The sequence below is a fragment of the Physeter macrocephalus genome, chromosome 14 (genome assembly GCF_002837175.3).
Source record: "Physeter macrocephalus isolate SW-GA chromosome 14, ASM283717v5, whole genome shotgun sequence".
Taxonomy (NCBI): Eukaryota; Metazoa; Chordata; class Mammalia; order Artiodactyla; family Physeteridae; genus Physeter; species Physeter macrocephalus.
The window spans coordinates 75,766,664-75,783,152 of record NC_041227.1 but is presented as its reverse complement, the minus strand read 5'-3'; the positions used below and the strand labels follow the sequence as shown (position 1 = coordinate 75,783,152).

The window sequence follows — 16,489 nt, the reverse complement described above, 5'->3', positions numbered from 1 at the left end:
TGGTCCGGGAAGATCCCACATGCTGTGGAGCAACTAAGCCCATGTGCCACAACTACTGAGCTTGCGCTCTAGAGCCCGCGAGCCACAACTACTGAGCCCACGTGCCACAACTACCGAAGCCCGCGTGCCTAGAGCCCGTGCTCCACAATGGGAGAAGCCACTGCAATGAGAAGCCTGCGCACCGCAACGGAGAGTAGCCCCCACTCGCCGCAACTAGAGAAAGCCCGCGCCCAGCAATGAAGGCCCAACATAGCCAAAAAAAAAAAAAAAAAAATCAATATAGCAGTTTAAGTCTCAAAACTAGTCTTTCAAGAGGAAAAAAGTATGACCATTCTGCATGTAGTTTTACTCATTCAATAACACTGGGAGCCGCTCCATGCCAGGAGCCAGATAAAAGAGGACAAGAGCTGACACAGCCCTTCGTGTGTGTGTGTGTGTGTGTGTGTGTGTGTGTGTGTGTGTGTGTGTGTGTGTGTGTGTGTGTGTGTGTGTGTGTGCGCGCACATGCATAGGGGCTGGGAGGATGGGAAGAAGCATGTGTGTGTGTGTGTGTGTGTGTGTGTGTGCGCGCGCGCGCATGCATAGGGGCTGGGAGGATGGGAAGAAGCATGTGTGTGTGCGTGCGTGCGTGCGTGCGTGCGCGCGCATGCATAGGGGCTGGGAGGATGGGAAGAAGCATGTCCCATGGAGGGGGCAGCGTGCACGAGGGGCTGTGGGGAGAGACCCTTTAGATCTGAGCCACTGAATGGTGGCTGGTATGGCTGAACAAACTGTCAGAAATAGAGCAGACGATACACAAAGGAAGAACCCAAGACACAGCCTATTTAACTGCATTCTTAAGAGTCTCAGGAGGAGGAGAGACCTTTTCAGACTGCACAGTGGCATCACACTGATGGTGGTACAGTGGGCATGAAAGAATATTCCTAAAGCAAAAATGAAAATCATCAAGATCACTCCTGTGGGACGGCTTCTGTCACTGAAATCCCTTGGAAGCACCAAAATGAGACGCAACGTTTTAGTCCTCTCCGTTTTGACTCTGGCCTTCCTTTCACCGAGGATGAGTTTAAATGGGAAACGACAGGTGGGAGGAGTTTCCTCTCCCGTCCAGCTCAGCTTAGGGGCCTAAGCCTGGACAGGAGGAGCTGTGCTATGAGGGACCCACCTGGAGAAGAGGTGTGTGCACGTGGGACACCACGTGGGGCAGCCGCCGCCACTCGCGGATGGCCAAGCCGCTGGCCATCTCCACCAGGCGCTCGATGAAGCTGAGCTGCTGCTCCTCAGGGTGGCAGATAGCCAGGTACCCGCGGTACATGTTGACCTTCCACGCCATCTCCTTTGGACAACTTACTTCTACCTGGTTAGGGAAGAACATCGCATAGGAGACAATGGGTGCACTTCCTCTCAGTGGAAAGAGTCAAAAAGCAAAGCCAATTTTTTGGGAGCCAGTTTGCAAAGCAATAAACAGGAATTAAGCTATAAATAGACACTCATTTTCTTTAGAGACGTCATCACGCTTTAGATTTTTTCTGGACGCTCTCCTTTGCCGAACACCAATGAGTGGCCGATCTCTCTCTCTATGGAGGTGCCACAGGCCCCTTGCTTTAAGGTCACCAGTAGTTCCAGAAAGGGGAAACTGATCAACACCATTACGACAGACCAGATGAACAATGTACAAAGTCAGCCAGTGAATTTTCAAAGAAGAAAATAATTTTCAAAAAAAAATAATTTTCAAAATATGTGCTCATCTCCTCTCTGATAAATATCAGTAGAACTTTGAATTGTTTCCAATTCACACTGTTATCCTGGGAAATTAATCAAACTTGTTCCACATTATATAAGGAAGCTGAAGGCAGCGATTCAGGTTTATAAGAGCATGAGTGAACATTCATAAAATTTACCGCCATTTAAAAGCCGCACTTTATTATCTACTATAAAGTTTCCCCCAGATTTCTCGTATCTTGGTTATCAGTTCTGATGAAGCGGACAGAGCCCAGAGCCATCACGTTTCCTCCCACTGGCCCTAAGACCAGGTAGAGGCTCCAGGTGTGCCTGGGAAAGCCCCTGTGTTTGCCCACCACTTTCTAAGGAAGGCATTAGAACTCACTGCATTTTATCAGCCTCTTACAGAGCATTTTTAAAAATGTAAATTAAAAAATTAAACTCCTTTCAAGAATAATCTCTTTGTGTATAAAAAAAATGAAACAATATAGAGATATACTTAAAAGAATTTTATAGGACTTGCTGTAACAAGATCAGTAAGACATTCATTGTGAAGCACCTTTGGGAAGTAACAATAGAAATTACACACATCTTAGTGCCATACCGCTCTCTGTACAAATGATGTAAAAGCAGCGATGGTAATAATAATGCACTGACATAACACCTGGCCTTGTTGTCTGACATCTGACTTTTTCACAGCAGAGTCACATCCATGGCCCCTCTTAGTTCTCAGTAATCCAGGGATGAAGAAATTCAGGGAGACAACCTTGTAAACACATCTGCTTCCTACATGATCCTCTAAAATTACACCTAAAAATCTTACATTTTCTGGACTTAAACACTATTTAAGACAGGCTTTTGTCAATCACACCTGCCCTCTGTAACATTAAGAACAAAGGCCTCTCTTCTAATTTCTCCTCCACTGAAAAAAATTACCCCATTTATTAAATCAAACCAAGAAATGAACTACCACAAGCAGCCCCATAATCGCAAGACACACGAGAAAAAAGAAAGGTAATTTGATTTTTTTTCTTTTAAATACTGGTAAATGAGTAAATAACTTAGTACTATCAAGACCATTTGAAATTAATTTACTGCAGATTACCCAGAGTGCTTATTAATATACTTTGAGCTTTTTCTAACCAATAAGTGACTTAAAATTTTGGGAAAATAATCAAGAATTTGTGAAAGAAGAAGATCATTTGTCAGACCTATGGACAGTATGATACTGCACATATCCTGCTAAGTGAAACCTTGGAAAGGAGAAAAAGAAACCGTTAGAGTGAGCTATAAATACGTATTGATAATATAAATATTTTTACATTAAGATAAAATAAAGGAGAATGTTTATCAGAATAAAAAACAATCAACTGTAAATGCAACCTGCCAGCAAAATATTTATTACCGTTTACCTACATAAGTGATTGGTTATTTCTCAGAGTAACACCAACTCCCTGCAACAGGTGAGCCATTTCCCAGGTCCCACCCTGAAAGTCCAGACCCTGGGCTCTGTAACCACTCTGTAGTTAACAGCTTGTGACTATTTCAGTTCTTCGATCTTTTGCATTTTGTTTAAAAGCAGCAGGAGTAACAAAATAAGCATGGTATCCACAACACAAGTTAAAATTTTAGGTTAATCCTTTCAAACAAAGTGGCCTATAATCTCAATGTGCTTTTGAGTCTCCACATTAAGGAAGGAGAATCATTGGTGTGACTGTAAATAAGCCCTCACTAAGTAAAGGGGGAAGGTGAGAACAGGACAATAGTGTAAACCCCTAAACCCCATAACACTGACACCACATAGAGAAGGTCAAAAACTGAGGGGCAGCAGGAAGGAAAAGGGGCCAAAAGGGAGAAAATCACAGACGGGTGGAGATGCAGGAGAAAGTAGAGAGCGACAGGAAGAGCTGCTCTCACAGGCCACCCAAGGCTCTGATGACGGGGGTGACGGTGGTGACAGTGAGGACAACGACGCGGGGTTCAGACGACACGCTGCGCTGCCTGACACCATAACTGCCGACGCCCCGACACAGGCTTCGCAGCGTGAGAAAGAAAACTACCTCTGCGCCTGCTCTCCCGTCATGCGCTGAATTCCTCTGGATGGAGTTTCATTTTGGAAAATGTAGAGCTCAACCACGTTCATGGCTCAACTTCACTTACACTGCACAATTACCACTTCCATGAGGCAAGACATCTTTTGAATGTGATACTGTTTTCATGTAACAAACTTACTGACAGCAGCTACTGTGCCAGGCCCTGGGCTCGTACAATTCACCTTTGCTATACTCACTGCTGCAAAGCTTCTGCCAACCAAGTCCACCAGTACAATTGCCTCTGTTTTTCCAGATTTCTCCAGACATTACTGTTTTCTCAGAGAATCCAAGGTCTCCACCTGATACTTTTTACTGTAACTCAATAATGAACTAATACTTAAGTTATAATTTAACTCAAACTCAGGAAAGATGTTGGTGATAACCCAAAAATAACTCTTGCTTCCCACGCGCGCTCTTTCACCTGTCAAAATGCCCAGCTTGCTGTGAGTGACGGGAAATCTCCAGAGCCTCACAGCTTTGGCAACAGGGCCCCACTCAGCTGTGGAGACTGTGACCTGAGCATGGACGAGTCACAGGGTGGGCGGGGAGGGGTGGGGTCTCACCTGCACCAGCGCCTCCTTCATGGCGGTCCAGTTGGACACCCGCCAAGCACACTCCAGGACCAGGTACGGGTTAATGTGACCTTTGGACTGGCCGTACTCCGTCAAGGCTTCCCACTGGTTCAGCTCCTTGGAGCACCTAGAGACCAGGGATCCCGGGCCAAAGCTCAGTGACCACACCCACAGATGGGATGTTAAGTCATTTCCATTCCACCGAAAGGAAAAAGTATTTCCCCCACACAGAGAAGGGCGGGCTTCTGCGGGATGCTGAGGTGCCCCAGGGCAGTAAACTACGTGCACCCCCCGGAGCAGCAAGAACCGCAGCCCCTGCAGCAGAGAGCTCAGAGACCCAGAGCCGGCAGAGAGCAGGAGTCATTCACTGCTTCTCCAACACACTCTCAATTACTCAAGACTTTAAAAGCTGTTTATAGGTTTTTGTTTGTTCTTTTCTTCACGGGCCCATAAAGAAAGCAGCGAAGTTCCCTCTTAAAAACACTCATTATGAGAAAATTTCAGAGACCTCTCACTGGTTTCCTTAACTGACTCTTGAACATGTCACTGTTCAGCTTACCGAATCCAGTGGTCCTCCCAAAGCTGGTATTCTGGGAAAATAGCAGGGGATGCATTACTCCTCTCATGTTCTTTCTTGGCTTTATCCATTGCCTTTTCATATGATTCTTGTGCCTAAAAATGTTAAACTGCTTTCAAACTGCGGTTTAACTAGAAACTTTTACGTGACCATTGCTCAATTATTTAGGGCAAGTTGCATCACAGACCCAGGGGTGTCTCGTTGCTCTTCTCGGAGGTCACCCAACACCCAGAATTCTCCATTCAGAGAACAGAAGAGAGTGGAGGAGAAGGTGCATACCCCCCCACACACACAACGGAAGGAGCGGGAGGGAGACTGCCCAGACCCCGGGTTCGTTTCTCCATCTGTCAGAGATGAGAGCAGGGGCCACAGCCCGTGTCTCTGCCGCTGGAGCTTCTGCGGCTCAGTGTCCTACGCGCGGCTACGACCACACCTGCGACAGCGACCCACGCCACAGTGAAAGGACAGGCACGAGGGTTAAAATCTCACACTGATCACAACCTCCCTGCCACTTCCCGCAGCATCAAGGACTGGAGGTAAGAAGCATCCACATTAGCAACTAGCACTAAATGATTCAGGACTGAGCTTTAAAAATGTTCACGTCACATACGTCTGTTTCTCTGAAATTGAGACTTTAATCAAAGAGTCTTTATGTGGATAAATAAATGCTTCAGAGAAAACAGTAAATTTATTTAGACACGAACTGACTGGAGGACGTGATAATAAAGAACCACCATAAACGCCTTTCGCCACCCATGCGACCCGGACGTCCCGCCCGACAGCACTACCTGCTCGAAGAACCCGTGCTGCTCATAGGCGATGGCCGTCGCCGTCTCCGAGTACTTGCAACGCTTCTGCCACAAGCCGGCCCACATGTCTTCCTCTTGTAACAGAGCGTACAGCTCAGCGAGGGAATCCAGAATCTCCTGAAGCACAGGTCACAGCTTCTGAGTGCTCATGACAACTGCTTTCCCCCTGCCCCAGCAAAGCAACTTCACGGTACCTAACTTAAAATCACTGGGGAGATGTTTGCTGGGACCACGAAGTCACCAGCGAGGAAGACGTGATCCACAAAGCAAGGCGGGGCCTCACCTGCTGAGGTGGAGTGATGCTCTCCTGCTCATAAAACTCTGTCGTCTGCTTGGGCTTAATCTGCAGGCTCAGCCCTTTCTCAAAGGCCTGGTGCTCGAGCATCAAGGTGGAGCGGAACCAGAGGTTGTGGGTCTTCCCCAGGTACTTGAGCACGCAGGGCCGGATGGGGATGGGAGGGACACACTGGGACATGGCCTCCACAAAGCAGTTGAGGGCGCTGGGCTGGCAGTCCCGCTGCACCTGGTGGCTGCCACTGCACAGGAATGGGCTGATCTCGCCCGCCAGAGCCTGAAACCCAAGAGCAGGTTGACCTGGGTCTCGTGGAAAAATCAGCACGTCTTTACTCTCTCACTCAGCACCTGGGATATTTTTGATAATTCACTCTTGAATGATACTAGTTTCCTCAGCCTTTGAAACTGAATCAAATACTTATCAAAAGCTAAAACTACATTTTTCAAAAGAGGACTTAAAGAACAGACTCACATGCTGCTGTCTGTCAGACAGGATTTTCCACAATCTGGGGAAAAGCTGGACCCACGTCTTTTCGGCCAGAGTGGTGGAGATGTGGCACAGCTGGACAAAAGCGCTGAGCAGGGCTCCGGTCTGCGGAGAGGAAAGACCGGTGTAGCGGGCAAGGGCTGGTGCTGAACCCCCTGCCACGCGGGTGCCCCACGCGTCCTTGGTCAGGAAACGTTACTGCCCCACCTTGCCACACGCTCCTCCGCTTCCAAACTTTCAAAGACCCAAACAAACGTCATGCCAAAGTGAAACACAGATTCTGAGCACCACAGACCCCCGGTGTGCTTAGCAGCTGAGCCAGGACCTGGGTACGGGGCTCACCAGTGACACACCTACATTTTTAACTTTCAAGGGCATTTCCTATTACTGATTCCACCAGGCCCGAGAAGTACGAACACAATGCTGATGCTGAAAGTGCAAACGAGAGGCACGCAGGCGCCACCAAAGCAGAGGCTGCTGAAGACATGAGGAGGAAACAGGAGAAGCACACACATACTAGCTAAGCTATTTGCCAACAGGTGTAATTCTGAAGAACAAATCAAGAACCGTGAAAGTTCAGAGTCTCTGCAACTGACAGCGGGCAAGAGTTGGAGAGGTGCCTGGAAGGCACAGGGCTGAACCAGAACACCCCACGAATGGGGTCCGAGTTGGAAACCAGGGGCCCAGAGGGTATATCAATCCGCAGATGCATTTGATTCTGTCCACAGCTCCGTGGTTTTTGAAGTATGAATTTCTTATAAACAGCCAGGTTTCTGGCTGCTTGAAGCCCAGCTCCCCACGCAGCATCAAGAAGCCGGCGCTGAGGGGCTCAGGCACAGCCTCGCCGTCCCTCCACGGGCCCTGCCGCCCAAGACGGAGACACATACGTCACAATCACGTTGTCCTTTTTACCCAACAACAGGTCAAGAAGGGAATTCACTCTCATACCCACATCTCTATTAAAAATGCAAAACCCCGAGGAGACAAATATTCCAAGGAAAATGGAAGAAAACATTTAAGTGGAGAATACTCCTACTTGCTACTCAGGCTGCCCAGTGAGGAAGGCCATGATGAAACAAGCCTGGCTGACCTCATGCGGCTGCTCCCCTCACCCCGGTCAGGGCGTCAGGTGCCTCCTGGCTTCAGGTCAGCGTGGCAGAGGCCAAAGTACTCAATGGCCACGAGTATCCACAGACCTGCCTATAGAAACGCTCGCCTCGAGCAGTGAATGGGCGAGTCCACGGGTTCATGGACCGTTCAAAATGTGCAGGGGCGGGGGAGAACCACAACTATCACCCCACGTTTGCACAGACCTTCACTTCCCGGAGCGTATCAAGAAATTTGTCATGTCTGTTGGTTAACATATGCAGTTGGTTTCCAATGTCCTTTTCCGAAAGTTCTTTGGTTTTGGGCGTGCTGGTCTGATCTCCAGGAGCTAGTTCGATATCTATCTCCACATCCTAAAAACAGAAACAAACATGTAAAACCAAAAGGTCAATTGAAGAAAATCAACAATCACAACTCTTGTAAACTTCTTGTTACACTTTTGGTGAATAAAATTTTAGTTCCTTGGAAGTTTATGATTAAATAATCTTGAATTCTAAAATAAACAACAAGCAGGTTAAACTAGAGCAGACCTAGCTCTCTTTCTTACGTGACGCTATAAAAATGTCACCGTTTTGCTTTCATATTTGACTTATGGCAAGCAAAGTTAAAAAGGAATTACAACTTTAGGGACTTCCCTGGTGGTGCAGTGGTTAAGAATCCGTCTGCCAATGCAGGGGACACAGGTTCGAGCCCTGGTCCGGGAAGATCCCACATGCCGCGGAGCAACTAAGCCCGTGGGCCACAACTACTGAGCCTGTGCTCTAGAGCCCGCGAGCCACAACTACTGAAGCCCACACACCTAGAGCCTGTGCTCCACAGCAAGAGAAGCCACCGCAGTGAGAAGCCTGCGCCCCGCAACAAAGAGTAGCCCCCGCTCGCTGCAACTAGAGAAAGCCCGCACGCAGCAACGAAGACCCAGTGCAGCCAAAAATAAATAAATAAAATAAATAAAATGCAACATAGCCGCCTGGCTGTCTTGCTCATTCAGATTAATAATACTGTCAGGCCAATGCACAGAACCTTGCTGGCATGGTGTTTTACAAAACCCATACCCCCAAAAGAATGAACCTTATTTCTCTCTGAATTTTCTGGGAAGTCACAGTCAAAATCCAATCATCAGACTAGGCTCTAAGTCACGTTATTGGCCATTTGGTGTGCGCCCTTGAAAATGCAGAAGAATCACTTCAAAGCTGGCAATTTATTTCACACAGGAGGATGACAGAAAGAAGAAAAGATTCTATCACCAAATGATCTAGTGCTTAGCAAGTGCTAAGTGAAGAAAATTTTTATTTATTTGTAAATAAAATAACTGGATGTCTCACATACAGGAGAGGGTACCAACTACCCCTTTTAAAGCAAAGAGAGTACCCTCCTCCTTCAACACTGACTGGCTGCCTTCCAACACCCAACACTCCAGGTAGACTGAGCTTCCAAGGGCCAACACCCTAAAGGAAACAGCCTACAGACCAACACCCTGAGTGGTGTCAGCCACTCCACACAGGGTACTGACAATCATCAGGACCAAGGCTCTGCCCCGCTGGTCGGGTCTGGGCTCCACAGCCGCCCCCGCCAGGACCGGGTAGAGACACGGGAGGTTCACAGTAGGTGGACCGCGGAGCCAGCTAGAGCCACAGTTCCTTCAAGACAGCGTCACATCCCGGAGCAGTGCTTTGTAATACAACACGGGCTACTCCTGACTCGGGGAGAACAATCACCAAACAGTAAAATACCCTTTGCTCAGCGGCACAGCCCACGATAAAGTGATCTCTCTCAAAACTTAATGATGAGACAAGGTGCTTATCAAGTCTACCTTTAAAAACATCTAACTGAATGGAAATAACCAAGTGTCCATCAACAGATGAATGGATATTGTTCAGTCATAGAAATGAATGAAACCTTGCCATTTGCGACAACATGGATAGGCCTTGAGGGCATTATGCTAACTGAAATCCATCATATGATTTCGATTTTATGTGTGGAATCTAAATACACACACACAAGCTCCTAAATACAGAGAACAGACTGGCGGTTGCCAAAGGCAGAGGGTGGCAGGCAGGTGGAATGGCTCAAGGAGTCAAAAGGTACAAACTTCCAGTTATAAGGTAAAGAAGTCCTGGGGATGTGACGTACGGCATGGGGACTGCAGTTAACGATGCTGTGCTGCGTATCCGAAAGCTGCCCAGGGAGTAGTAGGTCTTAAAAGTTCTCCTCACAAGGAAACACTTCTGTAACCACGTGTGGCGATGGATGTTGACCAGACTTACTGTGATGATCGTTTCGCGGTATATACAAATACCAAATCGTTATGCTGTACACCTGAGACTAACAGGACGCATGTCAATCATACCTCGACATTAAAAAAGGGAAAATATAAGTACTGAACACAGTACCACGTTCAGAGCTTTCAGGCAGAGACAGGTTTTAACACATTGCTCTTGCCCTAAAAATATCCTAAGGCTGACACAAACTTCTCAACAGGGACGGGAGCGCCACTGTGAAAAGGCGGCGCCGTGCGCTGGGTGTTACCTCCTCCTTGGACTCGCTGTTCTCCCGCTCCCGGGGCTCCTGCTTGACGTGTGTGACCATGGCGAAGGCCGCGCGGTCGTGGCTATCGGCCAGGTTGATGACGTTGGTGATGGACGGGAGCATGGCGCCCTGGCAGCTGGTCCCGATGGGCGTGCTCTTCTCACACACGGCCAAGAGGAGCTGGAGGGGGTTTGCGGGAGGGAAGACAAACCTGGGATGCACGCCGGGCGCTCTGGCGTGTGGACCCCGTTAACCCCGAGCTGCCTCGACCGGCACATGCTGACGACCCCGGTCCCCAGCTCGCTCTACACCCCCCAGCTCAGAAAGGAGTCTGGACCTCTCTCCCAGCGTCCCCACTCAGGCACCCCCGACTCCGTGTCTAGGCGTGAACTCGGCACCTCTCCCTAGCAGACAGGAGCCCTCCCCTGCCCCCTCAGAGGCATCTCGTCTCCCAGGCAGGGGTGCAGCTGCTCTTGTTCCATCCGCCCACTTTCCCGACTCTCTCGTCTCCCACCCACATCACCGGGTCCTGCCGGTACCACCTCCTGCCCAGACACAGCTTCCTAACTCACCTCGACTTACTCTTCTCAAACTCATCTTATTCCACAAGCTGACCTCGGCACCCCCTCCCAACACCCCCAGGGGCTTGCCACAGCCCACAGGGGACGGTGTGAGCTCCCCAGCGGGGCGCCCGTAGCTGACAGTCCCCGCGCGTACGCACCACCCCCGAGACCATTCCCCGAAGCCCCGACCCGGCTCACACCGCCCCCGACCCAGCCACTCTGGCATTCTTACTGGACAGCCACTATGTACTGTGTGAGGCCCTGGAGATTCGTTTGTCAACTGCACAGAGACAGTGCCCCCGCCTGGTGAGGCTGGAGTGTCAGAGGGAAGGGCAAGACCAACATCAACACGTAACACACGCACACGCTCATCGTGATGATGCAGCCCAGGGAACGGGCAGGCGACAGAGGATACAAGGACGCCTGCTTCAGTTCAGCGTGGGTGTCAGGAACGTGGCACGCGTGAGAACCCGGGAGGCCAGTGAGGCTGGAAGACTAACGAGCGGGGGCAGAGGGGCGGCACAGGGCTGGAGAGGGGCCAGCGAGACCGTATCCTGGAGGTGGGGTTTTGTGCCGGGTACAAAGGCAAGGAGCGACACAGTCTGCTTTACTCTATCAGAACAAGTTGGCAACAGTAAAAACTGTGGCGGGCAGGAGGGAAGGTGGGTGAACGCTAAGGACACCATTCCTGTCATCTTCGTGAGCCAGAGAGGAGGCAGGAGAGGGGACGGAGAAAAGCGAGTGGCCTTGAACTAGTAACACCTGGCGATGGACCAGACACACAGGACGAAGGAGGCAGGACAGCAGGTTCCTAGCTCTGCCCTTCAGCCTGCCCTGTCCTCTACACGGTCCAATGTCTTTTTCGTCTTTGTCACTTCCTACCCCAGGGCTTGGCACCTAATAGCAATCGGTAAGTCTCGTGAAAGAATGAAGAATAAATCAGGGAACTCCGCCCACTGTGTTGCCATTAGTGAAGTTCCAGATACTGTTATTTACAGCACTAAGGAAACGTACACTCAGCACCAACGGAAACATGCCAACAAGTTCTCACTGAAACCCAGTGCCACGATTCCCTTCTTTTCCCTCAAAGAGAACTTCACAACCTTGTCTCATTAGACAAAGTGGTCTGGTAACCTATTTGCACAGCATCGGTAACCTACTTTGGGAAACCTAGGTGGCCTGGTGCAGTACGTTGGTGATTAAGCCAAAGAATGAAGCCAGAAGTCTGAACTACAATCCTGTGAACAACATCAGAGACCATCTGAACTGCTGTCCACTGAAACAGCCTGACCGTTCACGCGGGGCCTCGTCTCCAGCACCCAGGCCTCTTGCACTAAGGGGTCAGAGCCCACAGCGCTGTCAGGCTGGTCTGGCCTGGCTGCTCTACCCTTCCTGCTTTAAGTCTTTTCCCTTCCTACTAGAGATTAAAGCGGTCTTGTGGTAGAGATGTCTGATCTGTCTTTGCGTGTGTGGACACCCGGCCCCAGGCCCCCCCACACGGACCATGAGCTGGGTCCATCCTACCTCAATGCACTGCTTGATCCAGAAGTGGTTGCCCATGGCCTCCCAGTTCTGGGAGCAGGTCACGTAGAGCAGGCGCTCGTAGACGCGACGCTTCATAGAGTTGTCGAAAACCTCGAAAAACTTGGCCCTGATGAGCGGCTGGGCGCAGCGCAGCCCAGAGAGAAAGGCAGGCTCAAGTTTCGCGGTCAGCTCGCTGCCAGAAAGCGTCTCATCCCTGCAATCCAAGGAACGACACGGAGATAGCAGAGCTACGCAGGACGGGGGACCCTCAGGCCGTAAGCAAACGAGCAGTGAACAAGTGGACACCAGCTTTCCGAAAAGCCGCCATGGGGCTTCCCTGGTGGTGCAGTGGTTGCGAGTCCACCTGCCGATGCAGGGGGCGTGGGTTCGTGCCCCGGTGCGGCTGGGCCCGTGAGCCATGGCCGCTGGGCCCGCGCGTCCGGAGCCTGTGCTCCGCAACGGCGAGAGGCCACAGAAGTGAGAGACCCGCGTACTGCGCACAAAAAAAAAAAAAGAAAAGAAAAGAAAAGCCGCCGTGAAGGCCAAGAGTGTGTTCCAAATCGTCCTGGGCTGATGCAGCATTTAAGCAAAAAGGCTCATTAATGATGCCAAAGTATGTTATGTGATTTAAATGAACATTTAAAATTTAGATATAACGAGAAGGTTAAAAAGTCACATGGCTGGCTAGTCGGAGAGCGCGCTGGGGACCGAGGCGAGCAACACGGGATTACTTGCTGTGATCACCTGTAGACGTAGTTAACAAGGTCTAAAAACTGCGCATTTAGTTCCAGGTCTTCTGGAAAACGCTTTTCGATGTAGGTCATCATTTTCACAAGCAAAATGGACTTCTCCCGGAGTGTAGGTGTCTGTACAAATTTGTTTTTTTAAAAGAAAAGTTCAATTATTTCTGTTTGAAAAAAGACATGCTCCCAAGTATTTCAGCCATGTGCTCTACCAATTTTTAAGCTCTTACGATCTTGTCAGGTAAAATAAGACAAGGTTGTTTCTAAATGGTTCTTCGGATGCTTAAGATCAAGACAGGTGCCAACACAAAAGCAACTAAACTAAAAAACAAATCAGAAGTTTGAAAGCATGTTACTAAATCAAATAATAATCCCCCATCATTATTACTTTTGGCTTAACTTCACCACCACAGAAGACTAACAAGTAAGCTTCATTTAACATTTTAACGGAAGTAAAACCTTGTAAGATAAGTGACCAGTTATTCCAAATTTCTGTTGAAAATCTGTTAAGCACAGTGAGAAAAATCCACCGTAAAGGAAGATTCGGTGAACGCAAACACTGGAGAAAAAAATGTTTTGTTTGAGAACTTGCGGAAGAGCTTAGAAAGCGACGGCACACACAGGAAGATCACCTGGCCAGAGCACAGCCCCTCTTCGCAGCTCACCTGATTGGCTGCCATTGGGGAATTACTTTTAACCCACTCTTCCACAATTTTGACCACGGCCCGGAGCATTTTGGCGTCGGGGGACTTCTCAATGAGGGAGGTCAGGATGGCCTGGACGAAGCTCTTCCTCATGTCCATGCTCATCACAGCTAGGCGCGTCTTCACCAGCTCCAGACTCAGCATCACCAGCTCACTGGTTCCTGCTCAAGCGGAGAAAGAGCCCAACGGTCTCTACCAACGTGCCTGAGCAGGCCACCAACCACCCGCACTGCATGGCACTCTGGATTCTGCCCATTTCCCCCCCCAGATCTCTTCTCCTGCAACTAGAGCTCTGGGATTTGAAGTGCCTCACGGCTTTCTGACTACCCCACCTTGCCAGGGGGCCTATAAGAGCCTTCTCACAGGGGAAGGGATGATGGCGCTGGTGGGACCGCTGCAGGCAACCCCGCATACAGCCAAGCCCTGAAGTCGCACGCATGGCCCTGGTGCTCCGAGGGGCAACTGGCAGAGCGACAGCCACAGCTCCCTGCCGCGCACCAACATATCCCCGGTTCCTGAAGCTCACAGCTCAGGTCTGGAAGCGGTGACTTAATTCTTCTTCAGAAGTAATAGCTCGGATAATAGCAACCTCTGTTTTATAGCAAAATTGTTAGATAACCCTCATTTAGTGATGAATGGTGCTCAAATTTCTTCATTCTCAACATTCACAATTTTTAAAAGCAGATCATTTTAAAAGTGAGTCTTCTTACGGTTGTAAACGAAATGCTCAGAACCTCTTTGTGAAAAGCAAACGATACTGAACTGCATAAAAACGACAGACATTCGTGTTGGCTTTAGAATCCAATCACAGCCGGCACGTTTAGGCGTCGAAGCCTCAGGGAAGAACACGGGGCCGAGCCTGTCACCTGAGGTTGCTTCCGTGCTGCCCGAGGCGGCCTGCGGGCTCAGGTGCTCTCGGACCATCTTCTGCAGGGAGCGCATGAAGACCGAGATCAGCCTGTCGATGTAGCTCGGGTTGTTGCTGCAGGCGGACTTGAGGATCATCAGGGTCCCTGAGCGGTAGACAGTGACACAGGTGTTTTTTTGAGAAAAGTCTGAAAAAATTGAGTAATTTACAAAAACGTACTACTTAAAACATTAAAAAATGTGCTAGACAAAAATGTGCCATTTCTGACAAAAGTACAGGTTAATCCCAAATGTCAAAGTTACAGGTGACCCTTAAAACAACACAGGTTTGAACTGCGTGAGTCCACTTACGCACAGCTTTTTTCCACTAGTAAATACTACAGTGCTACACAATCCGGGGTCGGCTGAATCTGTGTACGAGGGGCTGCGGACACGAAGGAACCATGTAAAATATACAGAGAGCCGACTGTAACTCATAAGAAGATTTTTGCCTGCAAGGGGTCAGCGCCCCTCGGCCCCGGAAGGAAAAGCCCATCCAGCGCGCAGCCGGACCATGCTGGGAAAACCACGACGGACACACGCTCACCAAAGAGCTGGGAGGGGTTGGCGCTGGCGGCCTTCTCGTAGTTGGTGAGTCCCTCGTAGATGACTTTGCCCACCGCCGCGTAGAGGCACTCCAGCTCCTCGTACTTGGAGGCCACGCTCGAAGTGCCTGAAACAGTAGTGGGAACCTGGGCTCTGGGGTCCGGCTCGCGGGCCCGGCCAGGCTCTGGGACGCTAACGCTCCTCAGCCTAGCGCTGAGCTTGGCTGTCTGGGACCCGCGGTGACTGACACGGGCACCTCTCACCGCAGGACGCGTGGTTCCCAGTTTACGGAGCTCAGTAACCACCTTTCGTGCCACCAAGCCTCGCCTGAATACCCTACATACACTTACATATGAGATGCCAAAATTCTATCTTGTCAGCTGTACAACAATTGACAAAATATTTTAACCTAACTTCCTTTAAATACCATATGGAAATGGTATGTTCAGCTGATGAAGAAAACTATTTCCAAAGCAGACAAAAAACCGCTTTGGAAAAAACTGCTAATGCAAAGACTGCTACCATGAAGTTTTTATGTCAACTTCTTTTAAAGAAAGTTCAAAGGTACAAAGAAAAGCAGAATAATAAAATGCTCACTATAGTAACAGGAGGATGAGCATTCTTAGCTAACAAGCTCTGCGCCCACCCATCCACTCAGAAAGAAAGAAAGGCGCCAGCAGCAAAGGTCACATACTTGGCTCCGTTGGGAAAATGCTCATGAGGCGTGAAAGAAGGCTGTGGACCGCTCGTAACACTTTGGTGTTTCCGCACGTCATACAGGCTGCGATTCCACGCTGCAGGGGTTTGAAGCTGCTCAGGATGGCTGGGGACTGCAGCACGGTCAGCAAGAAGCTCAGCACTTCCAATCCTGTGCATATGTTTCCGTAGTTCACTTGATTGGGCTGCTCCTGGGACAGAGAACACCGGCCCCACACAGATGAGATCCACAGTACAGCGAATTACAAACAGAAACCAAGCGAAATTAAAACTACACACGTCAATAAGTACTTGGAAATGAAATAAACCACCAGTGAAGAATAAACACATCAGATATATAAATGACCACCACGTTTTATTAACACAGCAGGATTTCATAATCTTCCTTTTAATAAACTTGCTTTAAATGTTTAGTCAAACTTCCCTTAGGCTCATGAAAGATATTAATATTCAATATTAAGTAGTACTAAAATTTTGAAAACCAGTAAAATCTGGTTTAAAAAGGCAACTATTGCAATGAATTTTGCTTTTTTCTCATGTTTTTAGTTAAAATACATATATCCTTCCAAAAGGAAGTATCTTTGAAACTGTGTATCATGAAA

General features: G+C 49.1%; 1 protein-coding gene across 11 annotated transcripts in view; it reads right to left on the bottom strand.

Annotated features, from left to right (window-relative positions):
* TRRAP (transformation/transcription domain associated protein) overlaps window positions 1-16,489 on the bottom strand; it is a 112,466-nt gene that overhangs the window by 32,961 nt on the left and 63,016 nt on the right. For all 11 annotated transcript variants that reach the window (XR_008619436.1, XM_028500108.2, XM_024118908.2 and 8 more), the window contains 14 exons: window positions 15,865-16,078; window positions 15,172-15,297; window positions 14,585-14,731; window positions 13,680-13,879; window positions 13,016-13,137; window positions 12,272-12,485; window positions 10,185-10,364; window positions 7,865-8,011; window positions 6,537-6,656; window positions 6,054-6,341; window positions 5,750-5,887; window positions 4,944-5,056; window positions 4,376-4,511; window positions 1,163-1,354 (listed from right to left, as the gene is read on the bottom strand). Coding sequence is in view for 10 of the 11 variants with exons in the window: in XM_028500108.2 (XP_028355909.1) it covers window positions 1,163-1,354; window positions 4,376-4,511; window positions 4,944-5,056; window positions 5,750-5,887; window positions 6,054-6,341; window positions 6,537-6,656; window positions 7,865-8,011; window positions 10,185-10,364; window positions 12,272-12,485; window positions 13,016-13,137; window positions 13,680-13,879; window positions 14,585-14,731; window positions 15,172-15,297; window positions 15,865-16,078 (2,337 nt within the window). In the remaining variant the exon portion in view is untranslated. The remainder of the gene's footprint in view (window positions 1-1,162; window positions 1,355-4,375; window positions 4,512-4,943; window positions 5,057-5,749; window positions 5,888-6,053; window positions 6,342-6,536; window positions 6,657-7,864; window positions 8,012-10,184; window positions 10,365-12,271; window positions 12,486-13,015; window positions 13,138-13,679; window positions 13,880-14,584; window positions 14,732-15,171; window positions 15,298-15,864; window positions 16,079-16,489) is intronic.